Source organism: Dama dama, chromosome 23 (genome assembly GCF_033118175.1).
Source record: "Dama dama isolate Ldn47 chromosome 23, ASM3311817v1, whole genome shotgun sequence".
Taxonomy (NCBI): domain Eukaryota; kingdom Metazoa; phylum Chordata; class Mammalia; order Artiodactyla; family Cervidae; genus Dama; species Dama dama.
The window spans coordinates 72,942,900-72,965,314 of NC_083703.1; the positions used below are offsets into that span (position 1 = coordinate 72,942,900).

A 22,415-nucleotide genomic window follows, 5' to 3' on the forward strand; every position below is an offset into this window, starting at 1 on the left:
GTGGCTGCCGGACCCTCATTTGCTCTCCTCAGGTTCTAATGCCCCTCTCTAAAGGTGGGCTGGCTGATCGCTCACAAGACCTACTGTCTTGATGCACACACTTTGGGGTCAGACATATGTAGGTTCAAGTTCCAGTCTTGTCTAGGTCGTTTCGGGCCAAGTCACTTAGCCTCACCGAAACTCAGGGTTCTTGTTTGTAAATGGAATCATCCACACTCAGCTTACCTGGCAGGCGAGGATCACAGGAGATAATAAATGTGGAGGCTCACTGTAAGCTGTAAGCCGTTCCTCAAGCATGCAGAGAGATAGGCAAACAACACGGGCCATGGCTATTGGTTACTGCATGTCAGGAACTGTTCTAAGGCTAAACCAGCCCTAGATTCAATCTTCCCAACAACGCTATAAAAAAGGATTCCAATTTTACAGCTGTTTAAACTGGGACTCAGGGAGGTTAAATCATTTGCCCGAGGTCACTCAACTAATAAGTTGTCGATGCCCCCTTGGTAACTGATCGGATACCACGTGTAAAAGAGTGAGCTAGTGGGAACTGCTGTGTAGCACAGGTGCTCGGTGGTCACCTAGAGGGGTGAGGAGTGGGAGGGAGGCCCAGGAGGGAGGGGCTATATGTACACAGAAGGCTGAGTCACTTCCTTATACAGCAGAAACTAACGTAACATCTTACGGCAACTATATCCTCAATTTAAAAAAAAAAAAAAGAAGCAGCCCAAGTCTGAGTGTGTGAATGGATTTGTTATCATCAGTGTTATGGGCTTAACTGTGTGCCCCTCAATTTCATATTGAAGCCCTAACCCCAGAACGTTGACTGTATTTGGAGACTGGTCCTTTAAGGTGATTACATTAAAATGGGCCATTAGTGTGGGATGCGATTTTAACTGGTGTTGTCATAAGAACAGAAGATTAGGACACACAGTCAGACCCCAGGAATGCCTGGGTGTAGAAAAAGAACCGTATGAGTTCACAGCAAGAAGGTGGCCGTCTACAAGCCAAGGAGAGAGGCCTCAGTAGAAACATAACTTGTGACACTTTGATCTTGGACTTCTAGCCTCCAGAACTGTAAGAAATAAATTTCTGTTGTCTAAGACCCCAGGTCTATGGTATTTTGTTATGGCAGCTTTAGCAAATGAACACAGCTGGCATCGCTCAATCATCGTGGGTGTGTCTTGCCCTGACATTAGTCAGAAGGCTCAGCAGCAAGGACACACATGCCATATTTCTATTTCTCTATCTTTCTGCATCCCAGACAGGATGTGCTCTGGAACTTCTACAAAGATGCTCAGGCCAGAAAACACAGACGTGGCCCCCAGATGGCCTTCTGGTTGTTTTAAATTGTCTTTGAATACCTCTAGATCAGAAAGATTTTTCCAAACTTTATTCTGACTGATATATACAGCAAGATAGACATTTAAATCATCATCCAATGAACACGTGAGATTCACAACTGAAGCACGTGGCTCCACCAAATAAGACTTGCCTTACTAAGAATGAGAAATGTTTTCTTTCCTAGTCCTATTTTCCATTTCTTTCCTATTTCCTATTCCACTCCATTAAAAAAAAAAACAAAACAATCACTAAACCAAGTTCATAAATTGCTGATGGGTCACAACCTACAAATTGAAAGACTGTGTCCTAGACAGGACTTGGACTTTCCAGTTTGCCAACAGCCCACTGTCTTGGAGACGTGTAACACCTTGGCCCTACCCTTATGTGCTTTGCCTGTTCAGGTTAGGAGAAAGGGACTGAGGTGTAAACTAGAGATGCCTAAATAGTGGCTCTGAGGGACCCCCTGGTGGTCAAGTGGCTAAGATTCCACGCTCTCAATGCAGGGCGTCCGAGTGTGATTCCTGGTAAACTAGGGAACTAGATCCCACACGCTACAACTAAGAGTCCATGTGCTGCACTAGGACCCGGAGTGGCCAAAAAGATAAGTATTTTCAAAAACAAAGACAAACAAACAAAAACAAATGGCAGCTCAAAGAGAGTAGGCATGTGGCTCCTAAGGCATCCAGCCTGGGCCCTGCCGACCCCACGATGGGCAGGTATCGCTAGTTTCAGCAAACATCTTTTGTTGTTTTTTGTTTAGTTGCTAAGTCGTTTCTGAACCCATGGACTGTAACCTGTCAAGTTCCTCTGTCCATGAGATTTCCCAGGCAAGAGTACTGCAGTATATTACCATTTCCTTCTTTAAACCCATGTCTCCTGCACTGGCAGGTGGATTCTTTTCTGCTGAACTACCAAGGAAGCCCTAGGTGACCACTGCTGCTGCTGCTAAGTCGCTTCAGTCATGTCCGACTCTGTGCGACCCCATAGATGGCAGCCCACCAGGCTCCCCTGTCCCTGGGATTCTCCAGGCAAGAATACTGGAGTGGGTTGCCATTTCCTTCTCCAATGCATGAAAGTGAAAAGTGAAAGTGAAGTCGCTCAGTCATGTCTGACTCTTAGCGACCCCACGGACTGCAGCCTACTAGGCTCCTCTGTCCATGGGATTTTCCAGGCAAGAGTACTGGAGTGGGGTGCCATTGCCTTCTCCAAGGTGACCACTAGGATCTTCCTAAAAGTCAGGGGGCCAAAGATCTCTGGATCCTCAAAAGGCTTTCCGTCTATTAGCACTGCACTCCATGCTAAGCCCCTGGCCTCCAGAGGTGATGATGGTGATCATCATCATTACTACAGGCCAAACTTGCAAATACCTTTCTCGCACAAAGCACGCATTCCGCTGTCACGGTAACTCTACCAGCGGCTACTGTTACCATCCCCATTTTACAAATAAAGAAGCTGAGGCTCAGAAAGGAACTTGCTCCAAGTCGCACCACAAATGGTGGTGCTCAGATCCACCAGAGTGCTCTGCTTTCTCCAGGTGAGGCCCTGCAGAGGGCACCCCCCTGCCCGCCCCTGGCCCCTCACCTGCAGGACTTTGCCCTGGGGACTCTCCGGAAACAGCAGCACCTGATTATACAGTGGGTCCAGCGACTTGCGAGCGACTTTGGTCTTCTTCTTGGCAATGCAGACGCCGTTCTCCAGCAGGTAGGCCTTGATGTAGGCGGCTGAGGACAGAGGTCAGCTGGGTGAGCGGCAGCCTGGGCCTCCAATGGTGGGCAGAGGGTGCAGCAGAGGGACCCACTGCTGGGAATCGGGGTGCCCCCAGGGAGTCCAGGGACGAGGCAACAGGGGTGGGGTGCAGTCAGGGCTGGCTGGGGTCTACACTACCCTCTTGAGGGGTCCTGCCTGCCTGCCCCTTTGCTCATCCTTTCCCTCTCTGTCCCTGGCCTGCCCACCCTTCCTGGGCTTCAACACTCACGGCTGACCCACTCACTCCAATGTTTGCTGAACACTCAAGGCATTCCATGCACCCTACCAGGTGCTAGGGTAGAATCACAAATGATAGAACCACAAAAAAAAAAAAACCCAAAGATGGTCTCTGAACCTCCAGCTCAGTGAAGTCAAGGAGGTGGACAAGGTCAATGGACAATTTCAACTGGGTCTCCAGAACAAATTCTAAACCGCCAGTGACACAGGAGTCACTAGCTTTAAGGGGAGGGAGACCCAGTTGGACACCATCCTCTCTCCTCTGGACCTAGCTACCCCGCAGGACATCCTCCCAGACCTCCACCCCCGCCTGGCAGACGGGAGGGCAGCCCCCACACCTGGCAGTGTCTTGGAGCCTGGCTTGGCTGTCAGACCCCGAGCCTGGATGATGTCCACTTCCAGCTGACCGTTCCGCTCCTGCAAGCCGATCTCCACGTCCCCTGCAACAGGCCCCGAGAGCTGAGACTGGGAAGCGGCTTGGAAGCTCCATCAGGGACTCAGCTCCTCCTCTCTATTGAGGATGCAATTCCCTTCCCCTGCTCCCAGCCACAAACCAACCAGAACCAACCCCCACGCCGAGCGCCCGGGCTCTGCAGAGTGCCTGGCAGGTGCGACCTGGGCTCCAGGCCAAGTGCTCAGTGGATGTAACCCAGGCAGAGAAGAGACACGGGGCTTCTGGTGGGGACCCCCACCCACTTTGTAACAGGTCTTGGGACACTCACCCATCGGCGTGGTGGCCAGGGTCTGGCGGCCCACAAACTGTGCTGGCCCCATGCTGCCCAGGAAGTCACTGAACTGGGCATCTGATGCCAGGCAAACTCCCCCATAGTTAAGGCTGCAAGAAAGAATGAGACAAAAACAGACGTTCCCAGGGGCCAACTGAGGACTCGGATGACTCAGGCAGTCAGCTCCAGAACCTCCCTAATTCCACAGCGATTCTGTCCACATCCATCTCCCAGTCTCAGGCAGGCCAGTGTCCTCTCTGCTTCTTTCTGTCTACTTTAATGGCCCTAAAATCTCCGCTCTGACTCCAAAATTCTAGGGCTTAGTTTCTATGTCTTGTCTGACCTCTCCTTGCCAAGTCTCAGGTTCTTCTTCCATGAAATGGGTATGATGTCACTTGCCTCTCCAGGTAGGACTCTCAGGAGGTGATGCTTGTCCATGCCTGGCTCTATGGGTTAGGGCTGATACTCAGAGTGTGGTCCAGGGACCAGCAGCACTGCCTGGGAGCTAATTAGAAAGGAAATGGTGGTCCACTCCACTCCCCAGCTGGTGAATCAGAAACTGCCTTTTAACATGAGCCCCAGAGGACTTGTTTGCACTGGACAGTTAAAAAAAGTACACCAGTGGCTCAGCCTCGGAGGTCCACGCTTGTCCTTGCCGTGGGGCTGCCAAATATCCGCTCCCCTTCCTTTGGGAACCAGACTTTAAATCTCCACTGGGGAGCCCCCTCCTCAAGATATTGATTCCCGTGGAGCAGAGCAGACCCAGCTTCAGAGGCCATTCCTTCCTTGGCCAGTGACTGGTTGAGAGTCGGGCGTCTCGCCCAAGCCCACAAGAATCAGCCCAGGAAGATTTCTTTGAACTGCAGGAAGTGACAGACTCTATTTTCTCACGAGGTCTGCACCTGAGACAGAAGCCTGGAGCCTCTCGCTGCTCTTGTTGCCATCGGCAGCCCATGAAGGAGGCCATCACACAGGCAGCACTGCATAAGCTCCTGGATCAAACTCTACCTGAAGCAAGAGATACTTCTTTTTCTTTCGGTTATGTAAGTCAACAACAACTATTATTATATTATTTTGCTAAAGCCAATTTTAGCTTTTTCTTTCCCCATCTCTGAAATGGGAACAATAACACTCCCGTCTCCTAGATCCGATAAGTACTTAACGAGTTATTGTTGTCGTTTGGTCACTCAGTCACATCCGACTCTGCAACCCCATGGACTGCAGCACGCCACGCTTCCCTGTCCTTCACCATCTCCCGCAGCTTGCTCAAACTCATGTCCATTGAGTCAGTGACACCATCCACCCATCTCATCCTCTGTTGTTCCCTTCTCCTCCCGCCTTCAATCTTTCCCAGCATCAGGGTCTTTTCCAATGAGTCAGCTGTCTGCATCAGGTGGGCAAAGTACTGGAGCTTCAGCTTCAGCATCAGTCTTTCTAGTGAATATTCAGGGTTGATTTCCTTTAGGATTGACTGGTTTGATCTCCCTGCTATCGAAGGGACTCTCAAGAGTCTTCTCCAACACCACAGCTTGAAAGCATCAACTCTTCAGCACTCAGCCTTCTTTATGGTCCAACTCTCACATCCATACATGACTACTGGAAAAACTTAATGAGATCAGGCACTAAACACCAAGCTTGATGTACCTATTATCTTCAGAAGTAAAGCACTTGTAACCCATTTTCTCTTAGGAGCCTCGCCACAGCCAAAGGAGGTTGAGGTTTTTTTCATTTTTTGTTTTTTTTTAACCTTTATCAGTATTATGCATGTAAAGAGGCAGATTCGGCCCAGTCTGAAGCCAGAATTCACAGGGCAAAGTCAGCACATGGGTACAACACCTTTAAGGCCAACCCCGGGTGACCTTCCACTTGGGCATGTTCCAAGCACCACAGTTAACTCTGAACAAGCACACTCTGTGCCAGGGTTCACAGCAGCCTGTCCCAGGGTCTTTCAGGAGGAAGGGGCGACCACCTTGGGCTTCGACTGAGGGCACTGCATGCTTCGTTTCCTGCCCTAAGAGCAGCCCCCCACCCTGTCCCCAGCTTCCTTCCAGGGGAACCTGCTGGGCTGTCAGCCTTGAAGGAGCCAGAGGAGAACCCAAGGGGTATCTGGTTCCACCCCGAGGATGTTCCCTTCTGCTTCCAAACCACTCTGTCCACCTTTGCTCCAGTTCTCCAGAGAGAATGACTCATTTACGGTCTTCTATGGCTGTACCCAGCTCTTCACACCCTAGACATGCTCCCTGGTGTTTGAACCACAGCTGTCTGCCTTTATACCTTGCTGCTAAATCACAAATCCTCACAGTTGGCAAAAGATTCACTCTCCAGCTCTGCAAATAGCTCCAGGAAAAGTGTCCTCTGACCCAATTTCACAGATTGGAAGACTGAGGCCTAGAGTGAGAAAGACAGCTGCCTGAGGGCTAGAAAATGGCAGTGCCTGCTGCCCAATTCACGGCACCCAAGAGTCTCTGCATCTTCACGTATAAAATTCCAAGCAAGCTGCAGGAACAAACAAGAGAAGACTCCATGCACAAAGAACTTACCGTTCTGCTGGGCAAACAAATGTGCTGCCCCCAAAGAAACAACTAGAGGACGACTGTCTTCTTACAAGACCACCAGTCCCCTATCTGCTCACCTTGGGTTGTGAGAGCTCAGAGACCATCAGAAGAGAGGAATCACTGCAGACTGCAGTGGCCCAGAATGGACCAGGAGAGGAGAATTTGACCTGGGGGGCCGAAGGATACACAGGGCCCAGTAACAAGGCGAGAGGAAAGGAGGTCACTTCCCACACACTATCTTCTCTCTACACTGAGCAGAGTCATCAGCAGGGGGTCCTGAGGGCCTCAGGACGGTGACACCACAAGAGTGAGGGAGCCCAGTAAGGAGCAGGAGAAAGTACTTCTCTCCCAAGAGGGTGATGGAGACAAGGCAGGGGCAACAGAGTCTAGTTCAGGACCTTGGAGAAGGTCAATGTTGCAGGTTCATACAATGTCATAGAACACAGCAAAGGACAGTCTCAGAGAAAAAAAGAGGGAAACCAATTGTTGTGGGCCTTTGGATATTGAGGAGAAAAGGACCGTATTTAGCCACGTATGATTTTAATAGTGAAAATGGAAACTCTCTAAATATCTGAGAGCAGAGGAATCATAAACACTCATTGGATTATTTAAAAAAAGAATAAAGGAGTTTGGCTAGGTGCAGTGACCAGAACACCTGTGCTGAAGTTTGCGTGAGCAAAAAATAAATGTTTGTATTAAGTCATTGTTATTAACTCATAGGTCATTGACTGAAGAGACTGGTTTGACTTAAACTAAGGCAGTACCTTGTCCCCTGATCAGAGCTGACAGATCCAGGGTCAGACAGCTGATCCAAATTCAGTGAAACAAAAACTCTCTCTGGGAAATTAAGAGAGAATCCTGAAGACCAACAGTCACAAGAACTGAGCCCTGTGAATGGCCTGCCCTCTTACAGAGCCCCAAGACTCTCACAGCGGGTGACCTGGCCTTTCCTCCACACTGGTTTCTTTTCCAGCTCAGCCTCCTGAAGGTCAGGAGTCCATTCTGTGAGGAGAGTCTGGGCTCCTTAAGCCCAAGAAACGGCAGTGCCTCATGGGTTCTAAGGCACCGAAGGGGCCCACCCTCCCAGGCAGAGCAAGGCCTTCTAGAGCCTGAAATTGGAAGTTTCCTCCAACATCGTCACTGTCTGCTCCTCAGTGTCTGGTGGGATTGTGAGCAGACAATAGGGAACTGGCAGGCCTGGTAATTAGCGGTAATTGTTTATAATATCTGGGCGGCTGCCTGATTTCCCATCCCAGGGTGCCTCGCTGGCTGCCAAGGAACCAGGCTGACGCCCCAGAAACCCTGAACGGGTTATCCCCTCCTCCACAGGGCTAGAGGGAGGAAGAATCAAGTGGTGGCAGGTCCCTGCTGGCCAGGGGACCAACTGCATCAGAGACCCCGCTCCAACTCGGGGGTCTTCCCGGGAGAAGGACAGAAGGCAGAAGATACAAAGTCAGGGCTGCTCTAACTCCTAACTGGTCAAGTGCTTGCAGTGTGACGTCTGGCCAGCTGCTGGTGTCTCTGCCCTTGAATCTTATCTGCAGATGTGCCCACACCAACCATGGGACTGGGTACAGCCCTTCCTTCCTTTGCTGGCTGCCTGCACTATACCAGTTTTCAATGATTTGAAAATCTCTACTCAGAGGCTCCATTCCCAACAGGAAAGAGCATGTTGAATTACTATTAAGTGCCACATACTTGCTACTACTGAGACCAAGGCCTTCCAGAGTAGGAACTCAATACATGTTTATTTTTTAAATTTGTGGCTCTTCTGGGTCTTCATTGCTTTTACTGACAAACCCTTGTATGCTAAGTCGCTTTAGTCATGTCTGACTCTTTGTGACCTCATGGACTGTAGTCCACCAGGCTCCTCTGTCCGTGGGATTCCCCAAGTAGGAACACTGGAATGAGTTGCCATGCCCTGCTCCAGGGGATCTTCCTGACCCAGGGATTGAACCCACATCTCCTGGGCTGGCCCGGAAGTGGGAAAGCCTACTGGTTGAGACTGAACTTTGGTATCATATAGACCTTGGATTCCAATGCTGTGCAACCTGGGGTAAGTTTGGTAACCTCTCTGAGCTGCATGTATAAAATCACCCAGCTAAGTTGTTGGAGAGAGTCAATAGGATACTGCAGGCAAGGTGCTTAGCAAATGTACACAGCATTGGCTGGATGAATAAAGGACTGGGACGCTGTGGCCAGCGGGTCTCTGCTGCCTGGCCTGGGAGAGCCTCTTCTCCCTCTCTGTGGTGTTTTCATGGTACTTCTGATTTCAAATCTGTAGGAAGTGCAGTACCTGGGTGCCTGAGAAGAAGCACAGGTCATCTGGGGGTAGGATGGGGGGGCGTGGCTACAGCAGCTGATTCTTCCAAGGGATGAATGTCACGCGGGCAGAGGCAGAGACCCGAAACGGGATTAAATCTCGTGTTCTGCTGGCCTTTTATTTTGTGTTAATGGTGAAATGAGATTTCCTGCCTCTCAAATCCTGTTAGTTTGGTTTGTGGGGCTGAAACCTATTGTCTTTTATTATTAACCTTTGAGCCCGGTTTGGCCCCTGGATTTTCGTGTTTTCCATGGTTAAAGAAATAATTGGGTTATTTGGGGGTTTGACGTCCACTCTGTTTTCCAGATGGATCTCCTGTCTCAACTCATCAGAAATTACAAGGTGGCCCAGCCCTTGTGATGAGCATGGGTTATGTGGTCCTGAAAGGTTCATGGGTTCTCTGTTCATCCATTCACTGCCTACCCCTACCTTTCCATCGTCTATCCGTCCCCCCTCCCACAGCCTGGCAGAGGGTGCAATACAGCCAGTTCTGCTGTAACATGAAATATACATTCCTAAACACTACAGTGCAGGGCAAAGTCCTGCAGTCAAAATCACAGAGAGTATGGGGAAAATATGGTTAGGGGCACAACACCCCAAAAGTTTATCAACAATAAAAGAGATAATAAAAACAGTAGCACAGTCTTACACCTGTAAAATGGTTAAGAAATGCATAGATTGGGGTACAAGGGATACCTTTGCTGAAACTATCACAACACTGTTAATCGGCTATGTTGTTGTTCAGTCACTAAGTCACGTCTGACTCTTTGCGACCCCATGGACTGCAGCACGCCAGGCTCCTCTGTCCTCCACTGTCCCCTGGCATCTACTCAGATTCATGTCCATTGAGTTGGTGACGCTATCTAACCATCCAATATAAAAAAATAAGTCTTTTAAAAGTGAAATAAATGTGTAGATACTGCAATAAATATGGTGCTCTACCTTGAAGACAGTTTGACATTTGCTTGTGGAAATGAGTGTCAGCAGGTCTGCAGTGTGAGTTACTGCGAAGTGGTGATGGAGGGCTCTCCAAACGGACAGGTGGGAACTTGTAACACCTGGTATAGGGGGTGGGGGGCTGAGGGAGCGGGCAGATGCGAGGGCTGTGTTTCGTGCAGTCCCCTACGGGTGTAGTTTCCTGAGTTCCCCTTTTGTTTCTCATGGATGAAATTACACCTGAGCAAAGGCAAAATTTATATTGTGCTCCAATTATTCCAGAATACTTGAATCATGCTGGAACAGATTTGCGTTTTTAAAACAAGCACTGTAGCAGAACTGACCGTGTGCCAGGATATACAGCATCAGCCAACCCTGACTCCAGCTTCTCAAGCTTTCAGGACATTCCCAAACCTGCCTCCTGCTCCCACCCGCCCTGGGCCACGAGAATGTAGCTCCTGGGCGTGAAGCCAAGGATTTGATTTATTTTTTATTGATCAAAAGTTTGCCATGAGCCAAGTGCTGACAGTACTAAGTTATCAATATTAACTCATTTAACAACTCTGTGTAAGCTAGGCACTTACTATATGAATGCCCATTTTCCAGAAGGGGAAACCAAGCCACAGAAATGTTAAGTAACCTGACCAAGATCACATGGCTGGTAAATGGCTGATCTGGGATCTGAACGTGGGAGTCTGATTCTGGGGTTCATCTCAACCTGCTACACTGTCTCCATGTCCCGGGGGACCTCAGGCTTCCCCAAGACAGAGCACGGGGATCTGCAGTCTTGGCCCTGGGGTCAGGCAGGCCTGGATATGAGCCCTGATTCCCCCCGCTCACTGGTCGAACAGACATGGCCTTTGCTGCTTAGACCCTGGGTCTGCTTTTCAGAGAAGCAGGAGTGAACAGTGGTAGCACACCCTTAGTGCGATTGTAAGGATTACGTGAGATAAACGCCTTAGACCCGATTCCGGTGTAGTCAAGTACTCAACCAATAGCAGTGCTTATAAAATAGAAGCAAACAAATCCCCATCTCCTAGCCGCTGGCCACATCCGGTGCCGGTTTGTCCTTTGGGCATGATGTCTGCAAAACAACAGAAGCGGCAAAGGGGAAGGAGGTTCTGACCACTGACCCGAACTCCGGGGCCTTCGGTGATGAGGCAGACAGCCTTGACTGGAAGCCTCCCTGAGGGCGGTTGCAGCGGCCCTGGCGTCAGCTCACACTCTGCTCTCCAGGGCCGTGGGCACCATGACCCGGACACCCAGGGAGCCATGTGCCGATGACCCAAATGCCACAGGACCACGAGGGGTAGAGGGAAGGAGTAGGGCCTCCGGCAGCCAGTGTGGAGAGCTGTGGGTTTACAAGGCGGATGTATGATGCAGGAGGCTGTGGAGGGGCGGGAAAGAGAGGCATGTGTGTGTGTGTGTGCGTGTGAGTGCATGCGTGCATGCATATGTGGGTACATAGTCCCAACCCATCACTCATCCAGATTTGCAGCACCCACTGCGGGCCAGGTCCCAGACTGAACAGGCACCAGACTCAAGTGCCTGGATAGACAGACACGTGTAACAAGTACAGCAGAACTGCTGGGCACTGTGGTGGGGGAAGACCCGGCTGTGGAAGCTGCAGATGGAGGTAGAGGAGTGGCGGATTTCCCCTGCCCACTCCCAGGACGGACACTATCAATCAACCCCAACGCTCCCACCAAGCCTGGACTGGACTTCAGAACCCTTCTCAACACAGCACTTCAGGGAGCCATGATCAATTAGCTGGAGGTGGCACATGGGATAAAATTCATGTTCTTAGCTGAGATCTGGAAGAGGAATGAGTCAGGGGGCTAAGAGGGAGGAGGGGTAGGAAACAGAGTGTCAGGGGGAGGGAGCAATGTATGCAAAGACCAGGAGGTGAGACGGAGGGCAGGGAAAGAGGTTCAGTGATGAAACTGAGGCACACAGCTTGGTGGGGGAAGGGGGGGAGGCTGGCAGAATCCAGAGAAAATAAGTGCTGAGTGACAGACCACCCAGTTCGGACCACAAAGGAGACTTGCAGGTATCCAGATAAGAGTAATGACTGGCCTCATGGCTGGGGGAAAGGGGGGATGGATGGAGTCAAGGACACTTAGGAGTGAAATGGGAGAGCCCAGTTAAGAGTTGGATACGGAGTGACAGAGAGCGAGAGGCGTCTGGGAGAGCCTTCTGGTTTGGGCACCTGGAAGACAGTGGTGCTGTGCATTCAGAAAAGGTACTAGATTCTGCTGTCATCCCCCATATCCTCTGACCCCCACCATGTCAGTGCTCACAGGCTTCTAACTGTTGGCACCTGCATCCCTCTAGCTATGTTTCTCTGGCCCACAAGGAATTTCTCTGGTCTCCGGAGCCCTCATTTCCAGAGGAAGGGCAGGAGACTTAACCGTGAGCAGTTGTCAACCAGTAACCAGTAAGAGTGGAAGTATAAATACCCCAGCTCCCTGGCCTCCCAGGGAGTGACTCCCAGGCACCTGTGTCAGGCTGGTTCTGAGACCCCATCAAGGTTAAGCTCTGGATACACACAGTGGCAGCTGGCTTCTCAACACACATGTTACTGGATGCCTCCCTTGCCCTGTCTCTCTTATGGGTTCCTCCACCATGTTTTCCAGAACCACCTTCCAAGTGAAATGCTTGCACTCAAATCCATGTCTTGCGTCTGGTTTTGGGAAATCCAAACTGAAGCAGATGGTCACCAGGGAGTATCTCAGGATGGATGAGGGGTCTGGGGAGGTACCGTTCTCCTGGCCCTTCCTCAGGAGTATTGAATCCTTGCCCTTTATCTGGGGAGATGCTTAGAGAGGTGGGGAGTGGGAGCTTGGCTGGTTGCCCAACTCATAGCTGTTCCCTTCCATCCTTAACATGCAGAACCAACTTTTCCATCAGGCAGAAAGGGGCACTGGAAAGGAAAACCGTTCCCCAGTCCCCAAGGATAAACCATGACTGGTCCACCATGCTGAAGTCTGCAGAGAGTAAAAGATGGAGAGACCACTGAGCCACCAAACCATGCTGGAAGCATCCACCTCTGGAAATCCTGATAGACACAGCCATTAAATGAGGGAGGGAGTCGAGTAGAATGGTTAAGGGCAGACTCCAAATGCTAGATTTGAATCCCCAAAATTGATGTCACTCACTGGCTGTATGAAACTGTTAGTTGCTCAGTCATGTCTGACTCTTTGCAACCCCACAGACTGGAGACCACCAGGCTCCTCCATCCACGGAATTCTCCAGGCAAGAATACTGGAGTGGGTTGCCATGCCCTCCTCCAGGGGATCTTTCTAACCCTGGGATCGAACCTGGGTCTCCTGCATTGCAGGCAGATTCTTTCCCGTCTGAGCCACCAGGGAAGCCACTCTGGCTATGTGACCTTGGGCAATTTAATTAACCTCTCTTGGCTTTCATTTCCTCATTTGTAACATGAGGATACTAACAGTTCCAGGGTTATCAGCTTACTGGGAGAATTAAATGAGTCAATAAATGTAAAAACAGTTAGCACAGTGTCTGCCCATAGCAAGTGCTCTTATAAAGTGTTCGCTCTAGAACATTATTACCCTTAAGCCAGAGCTTCTCAACCTTAACCCATGAAACACCTGGGGATCTTGTTAGAAGCTTGAGATGATGCATTTATTTTCTTTTTTTTTTTGGATGTGCCACACAGTAGGCGGGATCTTAGGATCTTAGTTCCTGCACCAGGAATGGAACCCCGCCCCCCTGCAGTGGAACTGTGGAGTCTTAACCACTCGACCGCCAGGGAAGTACCAGGAGATGCTATACTTCCAACAAGGTCCCAGGGGATGGTGCTGCTGCTGGGCTAAGAATCACACTTTGAGCAGCAAGGGCTCAACCCACTGTAACTGGTACTGTGTAAGCTGGAGCCCAAGGATCATCACTGGCAGAATGGCCTACTCCAATGTGCACCCCTTCCCCAGCCCTGAGTCCTAGTGAGGACACAGCATTTCCAAAGTTCTCTATGCCTGTCCTTTGCAGCTCTCACTACACTACTAGTTGAGTGGTCGGTGGAAGGCAGGGTCTCCGAGGTGCTCAGTCTGACTGTCCAGCATACTGTAGGTGCTGAATGAAAACCCACATGGTAGCATCCCTGGGCCCACTTGCAGGAATATGCAAGCCCTGCAGCGCCAGGGGCTGCAGGCTGGTGGGGGCTGCACAAAGGCACTGGCTCTCTGTAAGCCTCAGCTGGGCTGGCAGAAGCCCAGGGGGAGGACGGTCACACCCCCTCCTGTTTCACAGCCTGGCATCTGGGTCCTGCTAGTGCCCAAAATACCTCCAAAACAAAGAGGAGGCCAACTACTGCTCAGTGTCCCCACCTGTTCCCCCGTCCCTTCGACCTCCCTTCCTCAGCCAGGTGCGTGTTGGGGGTGGGTAGCAGCACCTGGCTGGGCTCCACCAAGACCTAGTCCCTCTCAGGAGGGCAAGACTCTCCCCTCTGCGGGACAAAGGACCCTCAAATCCACTTGATCCTTCCTCAACTGTCTCAAGACACCCACCACAAACCTTTTAACATCACAGGAGACTTCCCTGGTGGTCCAGTGGCTAAGACTCTGTGCTCCCAAAGCAGGGGGCGCAGGTTCCACCCCTGGTCAGGGAACTAGAACCCACATGCCACAACTAAAGATCCTGCATGCCTCGACTAGGCCTTGGCACAGCCAAGTAAAGAAAGAAATTTTTTAAAAATCATAATCATTACCACCAACATTTATTCCATGCTTACCTTGTGCTAAGCACATTCTAGACACAATTATAACAAGGAGAAAATGCCCAAATAACAGTGGCTGAATCGACAAACAATGGTAATAGCTATAATAACAAAAATGCTTGCAATGTGCCAGCCACTGTTCTAAGTGCTTTGACATATGTTAGTTCATTGAATCCCCACAACAACTCTATTAATGGTCTGTACTATTCTGGACCTCTTTCTATAGATGAAGAAACTGGGCTCAGAGAGGTAAAGTAACTTCCCCTAAAGTCACACAGCTCTGAAGAAGCAGAAATGAGGCCCAATCAGTACGGTCTGACTCCAGAGTCCTGACTTTAAACATGTTTGTAATATAATCTGACTCTCTGGGCCCTTAAAGCAGGTGACAGCAAACGACAAGAGCCATGTCCCAAGCATCTGTCACGTGCAGGCATCATTTTCTTTCTTCCTCACGACGCCCTCCTACGCTGCTCCCCGTAGACAAGTCCTGTGGCCTCTCTGAGCCATCAGTTCCTCTTCTGGAAAACTGGAATGTAGGTTTGACCCCCTGCTGCTGTTCCCTGCACCATGATACCGCCTCCTCAACCTGGTCCTCTGACCTGCCCATGAGGCTAACAGACAAGACGTGTCTCAGCCTCCTTAAAGCTTAAAGAGGACTAGGGACATGCCCAAGGCCACTGGGGGTCAGTGGCCAGGCTGGGACCAGGACCCAAATCTCCCAATCCCCTGAAACTCAGCAGGGACCCACTGCTACCCTGACGCCTAGACTGCCTCCCTCCAAGTTTTGCTGTCTTGCCGAGTTTCTCAGGTTAAAGCAAACATTTGTTCCCTTCATCCTCCTCTTCTCCCTCTGCCTTCCGCATGTCCTCCTCCTCTTCTCGCCCTCCGGAAAGTCTCCCTAGGAGGTGGGCGGACCAGCAGCATCTGCCAAGGCAAGGCCATTCAGAGAGACCGGAGATGCCCAGTTTAGGAGGGGCTGGAGGCGGGAAGGCTTTCAGGCGGCAGAGCCCCCAGCTGCAAGGCAGGGCAGAAACTGGAGGGTGTCTGCCCGTGGACAAGCCACTCAGCCAGAACCATCCAGTGGAACTTTCTGCGCCAATGGAAATGTCCAACGCCTGCACAGTCCAATACGGTGGATGCTGAACACAGGCTGCCACTGAGCACTTGAAATACGGCGAGAGCGACAGAGGAACAGAATATTTCATCTTCATTCACTTACACTTAAATAGTCACATGCGCCTGGGGTCTACCATACTGGATAGCAGGGAGCTTAACTTTTCCACGCCCCAGTCTTCCCGTGTGCTTGAGAAGGGTCATGATACCCCTGTCCTCCCTGGCTGAGGATGGCTGAGATAATGAAGCAATGGGGTACTGTGATACAAGCCCCACTAAGAGTCTGGATGCCTGGGTTCCAGACCTATGAACGTGCTGTGTGATCCCGGCCAAGCCCCTCAACCTCACTGAGTGCCCTGGTCATCTGTACAATGAAGAAGTCACTGGGGATCACAGTTTCTTTGGCAGAGGGATTTGGGGGAATCTGAGACCCCCCTACAGTTAAAATGAAATGTGTCTGTGTGACCACGCATGTGAGAATGAGTGTGTGTGGTGTGCGTGTGTTAGGGTGCACATTTGCCTATTTATCAGGGGAAAGCAGGCTCCAAGCTTTCCCAAAATTCTCAAAGTGAAAGTGCAATGTCAGTCGCTTCAGTTGTGTCCGACTCTTTGCGACCCCATGGACTGCAGCCCACTAGGCGCCTCTGTCCATCGGATTTTCCAGGCAAGAATACTAGAGTGGGTAGCCACTGCCTTCTCCAGGGGATCTTCCCCACCCAGGGATTCAACCCGGGTCTCCCGCATTGCAGGCAGATTTTTTACAGCCTGAGCCACCAGGGAAGCCCGACAGTGAGAGCCTCAGTCGAGACTGACCTTGTCCCAGGGAGTCTTTTAAAATTGGAACTCCCAAGCTCCACCCTCATGGAGTCTGAGTCAGTGGCTTGGATTCAGGGTCCCAAGATTGGTATTGGTAACAAGTTCCCGGCAATTCTGATGTACAGCCGGGGGAGAGAAATAGGCGAGGAGCCAGCTGGACCTCATGTGCTACTCCTTATCAGGCAGTAGTACATATTTTTAAAAACCAATTGGGATTTAAGGCGACTAAGAGAGTTAAAGAGGAAATAACCACCATCCCAACAAAACCCCTCTCAATCCCCTTTTTTCATTAACCTCTGCTGTGGCAGCCATTGTGCCAGGAGTTTTATAAATATTAACCCATTTAACCCTCCTACCACCCCCTATGAGGTTGGTACTACTGTCTCCATGTTATAGATGAGAAAACCAAGGCCCAGAGAGGTGACTTGCCCAGGATCACACCGTCTGTGAGTAGTGGAGCTAGGGTTGAGACCCAGATAGTTGGGTACCAGATCCATGCCCCGCTCACACCTCCTCGAAGAATCATTGGCTTTCATCACCTCCCTTCCGAGGCTGAGGATGACCCAGGAGCCCAGAGTGAGCACCCCTCCTGGCCTGAGGCTGACCCAGGGCTCCTAGAGGGCACTGTTCCGTCCCTCCCGCCCACCCCACACCCAAGACGACCTCGGGCCCCACACTCACTTGCCCTCGGAGCCGTAGCTGTTCATGCTGTCCTCGATGGACTCGTGGCTGGCCTGGCGCAGGGTCCGGCTGGGCATCTCCACAGCCAGGCCAGTCTCCGTGCTCCTCTGGATGGCCCCCTTCAACCTCCGGCTGTCCCCTTCTGGGCAGAGTGGTCCAGAGAGACGGGGAGAGATACACAGGGTGGGAGAGAACAGAGAGACCAGTCCTCTGGTTAGTCTTTCAGAGGCTAGTGGATGCCCAGCGTGGGTTTTCACGCCGCACCTGGTTCATCAACCTCCTCTAACCACCAGCCTCACCTCTACGCACCCTCCCAGGGGTAGCTTGCCCAAATACTCACCCATCAAACAGCATCACATGAGTTCTATTAACTGGCAGATTCATTTACATGTACTTTTTTTAAAAAAATTGAAGCATAGTTGATTTACAACATTGTATTAGTTTTAGGTATACAGCAACGTGATTCAGGTTTTTTTTTCTTTTTAAATTAAATTCCATTATAGGTTATTACAAGATATCGAATATAATTCCCTGTGAAGAAGTGAAGTGAAGTGAAAGTCGCTCAGTCGTGTCTGACTCTTCGCAACCCCATGGACTGCAGCCTGCCATGCTCCTCTGTCCGTGGAATTATCCAGGCAATTCCACTGGAGTGGGTAGCTATTCCCTTCTCCAGGGGACCTTCCCGACCCAGAAATCGAACCCAGATCTCCTGCATGGTAGGCGGATTCTTTACCATCTGAACTACCAGGAAGTCCTATAATTAATTCCCTCTGTTGTACAGTACATCTTTGTTGTTTATCTATTTTATGTACAGTAGCTTGAATCTGTTAATCCCATACTCCCAATCTCTCCCTCTCTCCCCTTTGGTAATCACAAGTTTCTTTTCTACGTTTATGAATCTGTTTCTGCTTTGTATGTAGATTCATTTGTATTATTTCTAGATTCCACATATAGGGTTTATCATATAGTATTTGTCTTTCTCTGTCTGACTTACTTCACTAAGTATAATATTCTCTAGGTTCATCCAACATGTACTGTTTCTTGAATTCATTTCTGCCCTGCAATCTTCTCCAAATCATTTCCCTCCTTCTCTTCAGCTACTATTTATCGAGCACCTACGATGTATCATATTCTCTGTCAAGCGCTTTTCGTGGATTTAAACCAGGGTTTCTCTACCTCAGCACAGCTGGCAAGGGGACACATTATTGTTTAGTGGTCAGGCTGTCCTGTGCACTGTGGGAGGTCTAACCCGTCTCCCTGGCCTCTGCCCACAGATGCTAGTCCTCCTTCCAGGTCAGTCGTGGCAGCCAAAAATGTCTCCAGACATGGCCAAACATCCCCTGGAGTGGGAACAAAAATCACCCTTGGTCGAGGATCACCCAATTAGATCACTGGCTCTGAAAGCACACCGCCCCAGGTTTAAGTCCTGGGTCCCCTTCTCACTGACGGTGAGACTCTGGGCAAATTATTAACCTCCCTGTGCCTCCATTTCCTCCACTGTAAAATGGGAGAACAACGTGGTCCTCTGCCCTTCTTTTCAATTTTTTGGCTGCACCATATGGCATGTAGGATCCTAGTTCCCCGACCAGGGATTGAACCCATGTCCCCTGCAGGGGAAGTATGAAGTCCTAACCACTGGCCAGCCAAGGAAGTCCGATCCTCTGCCCTTCTATTCACTGCCTCTCAACATCCTCTCCCCATCCGGCAGCTCTCACTTTCGCTTCCACTGTGAGCAGACATCATCCTATCCAAGCTGTCCTTGATCCTCTCCTGGCCCGGCCTCTCTCCGCCCCGTGCCCTGCCGTGGTTTTCTTCCTGATGCTCACCACCTGTGATGTGTTCTACACCATCGGTTTACTGCCTAGCTTCCTCCACACAGAAGGTAAACCCCGTGAGAACAGCGAATTTCATTGTGTCGAATGTTGAAGCCCCAGGGCCAAGAACGGAGTCTAGCCGTTGGAAAGTGAAAGTGAAAGTCGCTCATGTCCTGCTCTTTGCGACTCCACAGATTATACAGTCCACAGAATTCTCCGGGCCAGAATACTGGAGTAGGTAGCCTTTCCCGTCTCCAGGGGAATCTTCCCAACCCAGGCAGTGAACCCAGGTCTCCTGCACTGTGCCCTGCAGACAGATTCTTTACCAGCTGAGCCACCACGTAAGCCCAAGAAAATTGGAGTGGGTAGCCTATCCCTTCTCCAGTGGATCTTCCCAACCCAGGAATCAAACCAGGGTCTCCAACACTGCAGGCGGATTCTTTACCAACTGAGCTAGGAGGGAAGCGCCTAGCCTTTGAAGTGCTCAAGTAGTAACTGCTGGATGAACGGGTATCCGCCCCGAGAGTGGGGCTAATCCTCAGTCACCCAGGAAGCAGTTGCTCCTGCTTCCTCCATATTTAGCACCGAGGACATGGGGTTAAGGGGCTGGTCCATGCCCTAGGCCCAGAAGGTGGAAGTGGAGGCATGGGGGTGAGGATTTGACCCCAAAGGGGTCTCTCTGCTCCGTGCTCCACAGCCTGGTGATCAAGGCAAGCTTTACATCCCCCACCACCCTGGAGGGTGTGGCTTCTAGGGGTGGAGGTGGACCTTTAGTGGGGTCTTCCCTGCCTCCCCAGAGTCTGGGATGAGCTGATAGACCTCAGGGCCTTCAGCAGTGCTCGCAAACGGACCCACCCAAACCCCATCATCCTGCTGAGTAAGAGGATGGGGAGCTGGGTCTGTGTGAGGAGAGAGGGCGAGGCCAGGGCACCTCCTGCTGGACTTCTCCCTGTCTTCCTCCTCCCAACTCACCGATGGTGCCCCCTTCCTCCCTGGCCTGCAGGCAGACAGACATGTGCGTACACACACAGAGATATAGATGCTTTGTGTGTGCTTCTCAGAGGGTGTACCCACATGTTTCTCTCCTACACACATCTGCGTAATTCAGGCACACAGATGCCCACGTACTCAGAAAATCACACACACACACGTGGAGGAATATACCTGCAAAGATGCAGTTTGTTAACCTACGTCTGAGTGTCCACATTTGTGTGTTGCCATGGGTCTTGGCCCTGGAGGAGAGCATGGCAATTCACCCCAGCTTTCTCACCTGGAGAACCCCACGCACTGAGGAGCCTGGGGAACTGCGGCCTATAATGTCGTGCAGAGTCAGACACAACTGAAGTGACTTAGCACGCACGCACCCCTGGGTCTCTGCACCCCTGCCATTCTGCTTCTGAGGCTCAATGGGCAGGTGTCTGGGCGTGTGCCTGGCACACACAGACGCATCACCGCAAGAAGTGTACACCAACCCACTCCAGAAAGCCCACCGGGAAACTGACACAGCATGCGTGCGTGTGTGTCTGTGTGTCCGCGTGTGTCACTCTGCTGTTTCTTGTCCTTATGGGGGAAGGCGTGTCTCCCTCTGTCTGTTTCCTGTCATCCCACCCCTTGCTCTTTCCCTCATTTGTATCTGAAGTCCCTCTCCCAACAGTTCTCTGTTTCTCTGTGTACAGCAGGGTCAGGGGCACAGAAAGATTCAGAAACACACACGTGTTCACACAGACTCACAGGCACAGAGGAACATCCCTCCACTCACACACACACGCGCGCGCACAGTCATCTCCAAGGACAACACCCTCCCTACACCGGGGTTACACCTACACACAAATCTCATCTCTGGGTCCTCTTGGGAAACCTTGACCTAAAACACGTGGCTAAGCTGTTATCCTAAGGAAGTTAAGGTTCAAACATCATTGCACAGGTGGGTTCCAGCACCACAATGGAAACACCATTCCCTCCAAGAAAACCGGTGATAAAAAGAGCAGATGCACAAAGATGAAGGCATGAAGTTCCGAGGGGATGGTTAACGGGGTCAGATGAGAGGTCTGTCGTCCATGGTTATCAGAAGGCTCCACTGAAGAGACCCCGAGTTTGAGTCCTGTACCCTCTGGGTTTCAGCTATGAGGCTGCCCTCAAGCTGGCCACAGTGATGCATGAGTAAATGGAGTGTGGATGACCTATTTTTGGCGACCCACTCCTGCCTGCTCTACCCTGCGGGTTTGAAGTCCCTCCTCTCCCAACCTGTGCGGAGTGAATGTGTGTGTGTTTGTGTGTGTGTAGCTGGGGGTGGGGGAAGGCAGCAGGCAGAGGGTGTGTGTGGATGGCCAGAGTCCCATCAAACCCCAGCAGCAACTTTTCGGGTACCAACACGACTACGTGCTAAACACACACCTGATGAGGACGGAAGAGGGAACAAGAAGGAAGGGGTTCCTGCCTCCCTGGAACTCACAGTTCAGAGGTGGAGGTGGACATTAAACACAGGATCACGCTGATTAATCACAAGTATGTAAACGGTTTCTCGGAGCAAGAAAAAGATGTAATGACAGCACCCAGCAGGGGAGGGTAATAGGAGGGAGACTAATGCAGGCGACTGATTACTTCATCGTTCGAATGACAGTCACTTCAGACCCATCCCTTGGCCTCCGTGACGGTGGATTCTAGTAGATCCCTCCTGTGCCTCAGCATTGCCAGCACCCTATACATGAGACCCTGGCTACCCAGTCCTTAGGTTTTCTTTCTCTTTAGAGGCTCTCCCTTGCTGATTTCATTCCCCTCCCCCATGAGCACCACCCTAAGCAAAGGAATCCTACGCCTCAATCTGTGGCCCTTAACTCTATCAAGAGCAATACTTTGGGGCTTCTGTGGTGGCTCAGTGGTAAAGAATCCGGCTGCCAGTGCAGGAGACCTGGGTTCGATGCCTGGTCTGGGAGGACCCCACAAGCAACCACAACTACTGAGCCTGTGCTCTAGGGCTCAGGAGCTATAACTACTGAAACCCACACGCCCCAGAGCCCATAGTCTGCAACAAGAGAAGCCACCATGGAACTTCTCTGGCGGTCCAGTGATTAAGACTCCAGGCTTCCAATGCAGGGGGGCACAGGTTCGATCCCTGGTGCAGAACTAAGATCCCACAAACTGCGCCACATGTCCCCCAAAAAAAGAAAATAAGAAGCTCAGATACCACAACTAGAGAGTAGCCCCTGCTTACTGAAACTAGAGAAAAGCCCTTGCAGCAACAAAGACCCAGCACGGCCATAAATAAATAAAATTATATATCAAAAGAGAGCAATTCTTCCAACTGCATTTTGGACATCACTACCTGGATGATAACTGGCTCCCTGAATGCAACTTGACCCACCCCACTCCCCACAAACAATTCTTTTTGAC

The 22,415-nt window shown here is 50.9% G+C and overlaps 1 protein-coding gene across 1 annotated transcript in view; it reads right to left on the bottom strand.

Annotated features, from left to right (window-relative positions):
* The window catches only part of RIMS4 (regulating synaptic membrane exocytosis 4), a 68,081-nt gene that overhangs the window by 4,859 nt on the left and 40,807 nt on the right, over positions 1 to 22,415 (bottom strand). Inside the window, exons 2-5 of the mRNA XM_061125856.1 lie at positions 17,212 to 17,350; positions 4,047 to 4,159; positions 3,663 to 3,764; positions 2,923 to 3,062 (exon numbers count right to left, since the gene is read on the bottom strand). Of these exons, the coding sequence (XP_060981839.1) occupies positions 2,923 to 3,062; positions 3,663 to 3,764; positions 4,047 to 4,159; positions 17,212 to 17,350 (494 nt within the window). The remainder of the gene's footprint in view (positions 1 to 2,922; positions 3,063 to 3,662; positions 3,765 to 4,046; positions 4,160 to 17,211; positions 17,351 to 22,415) is intronic.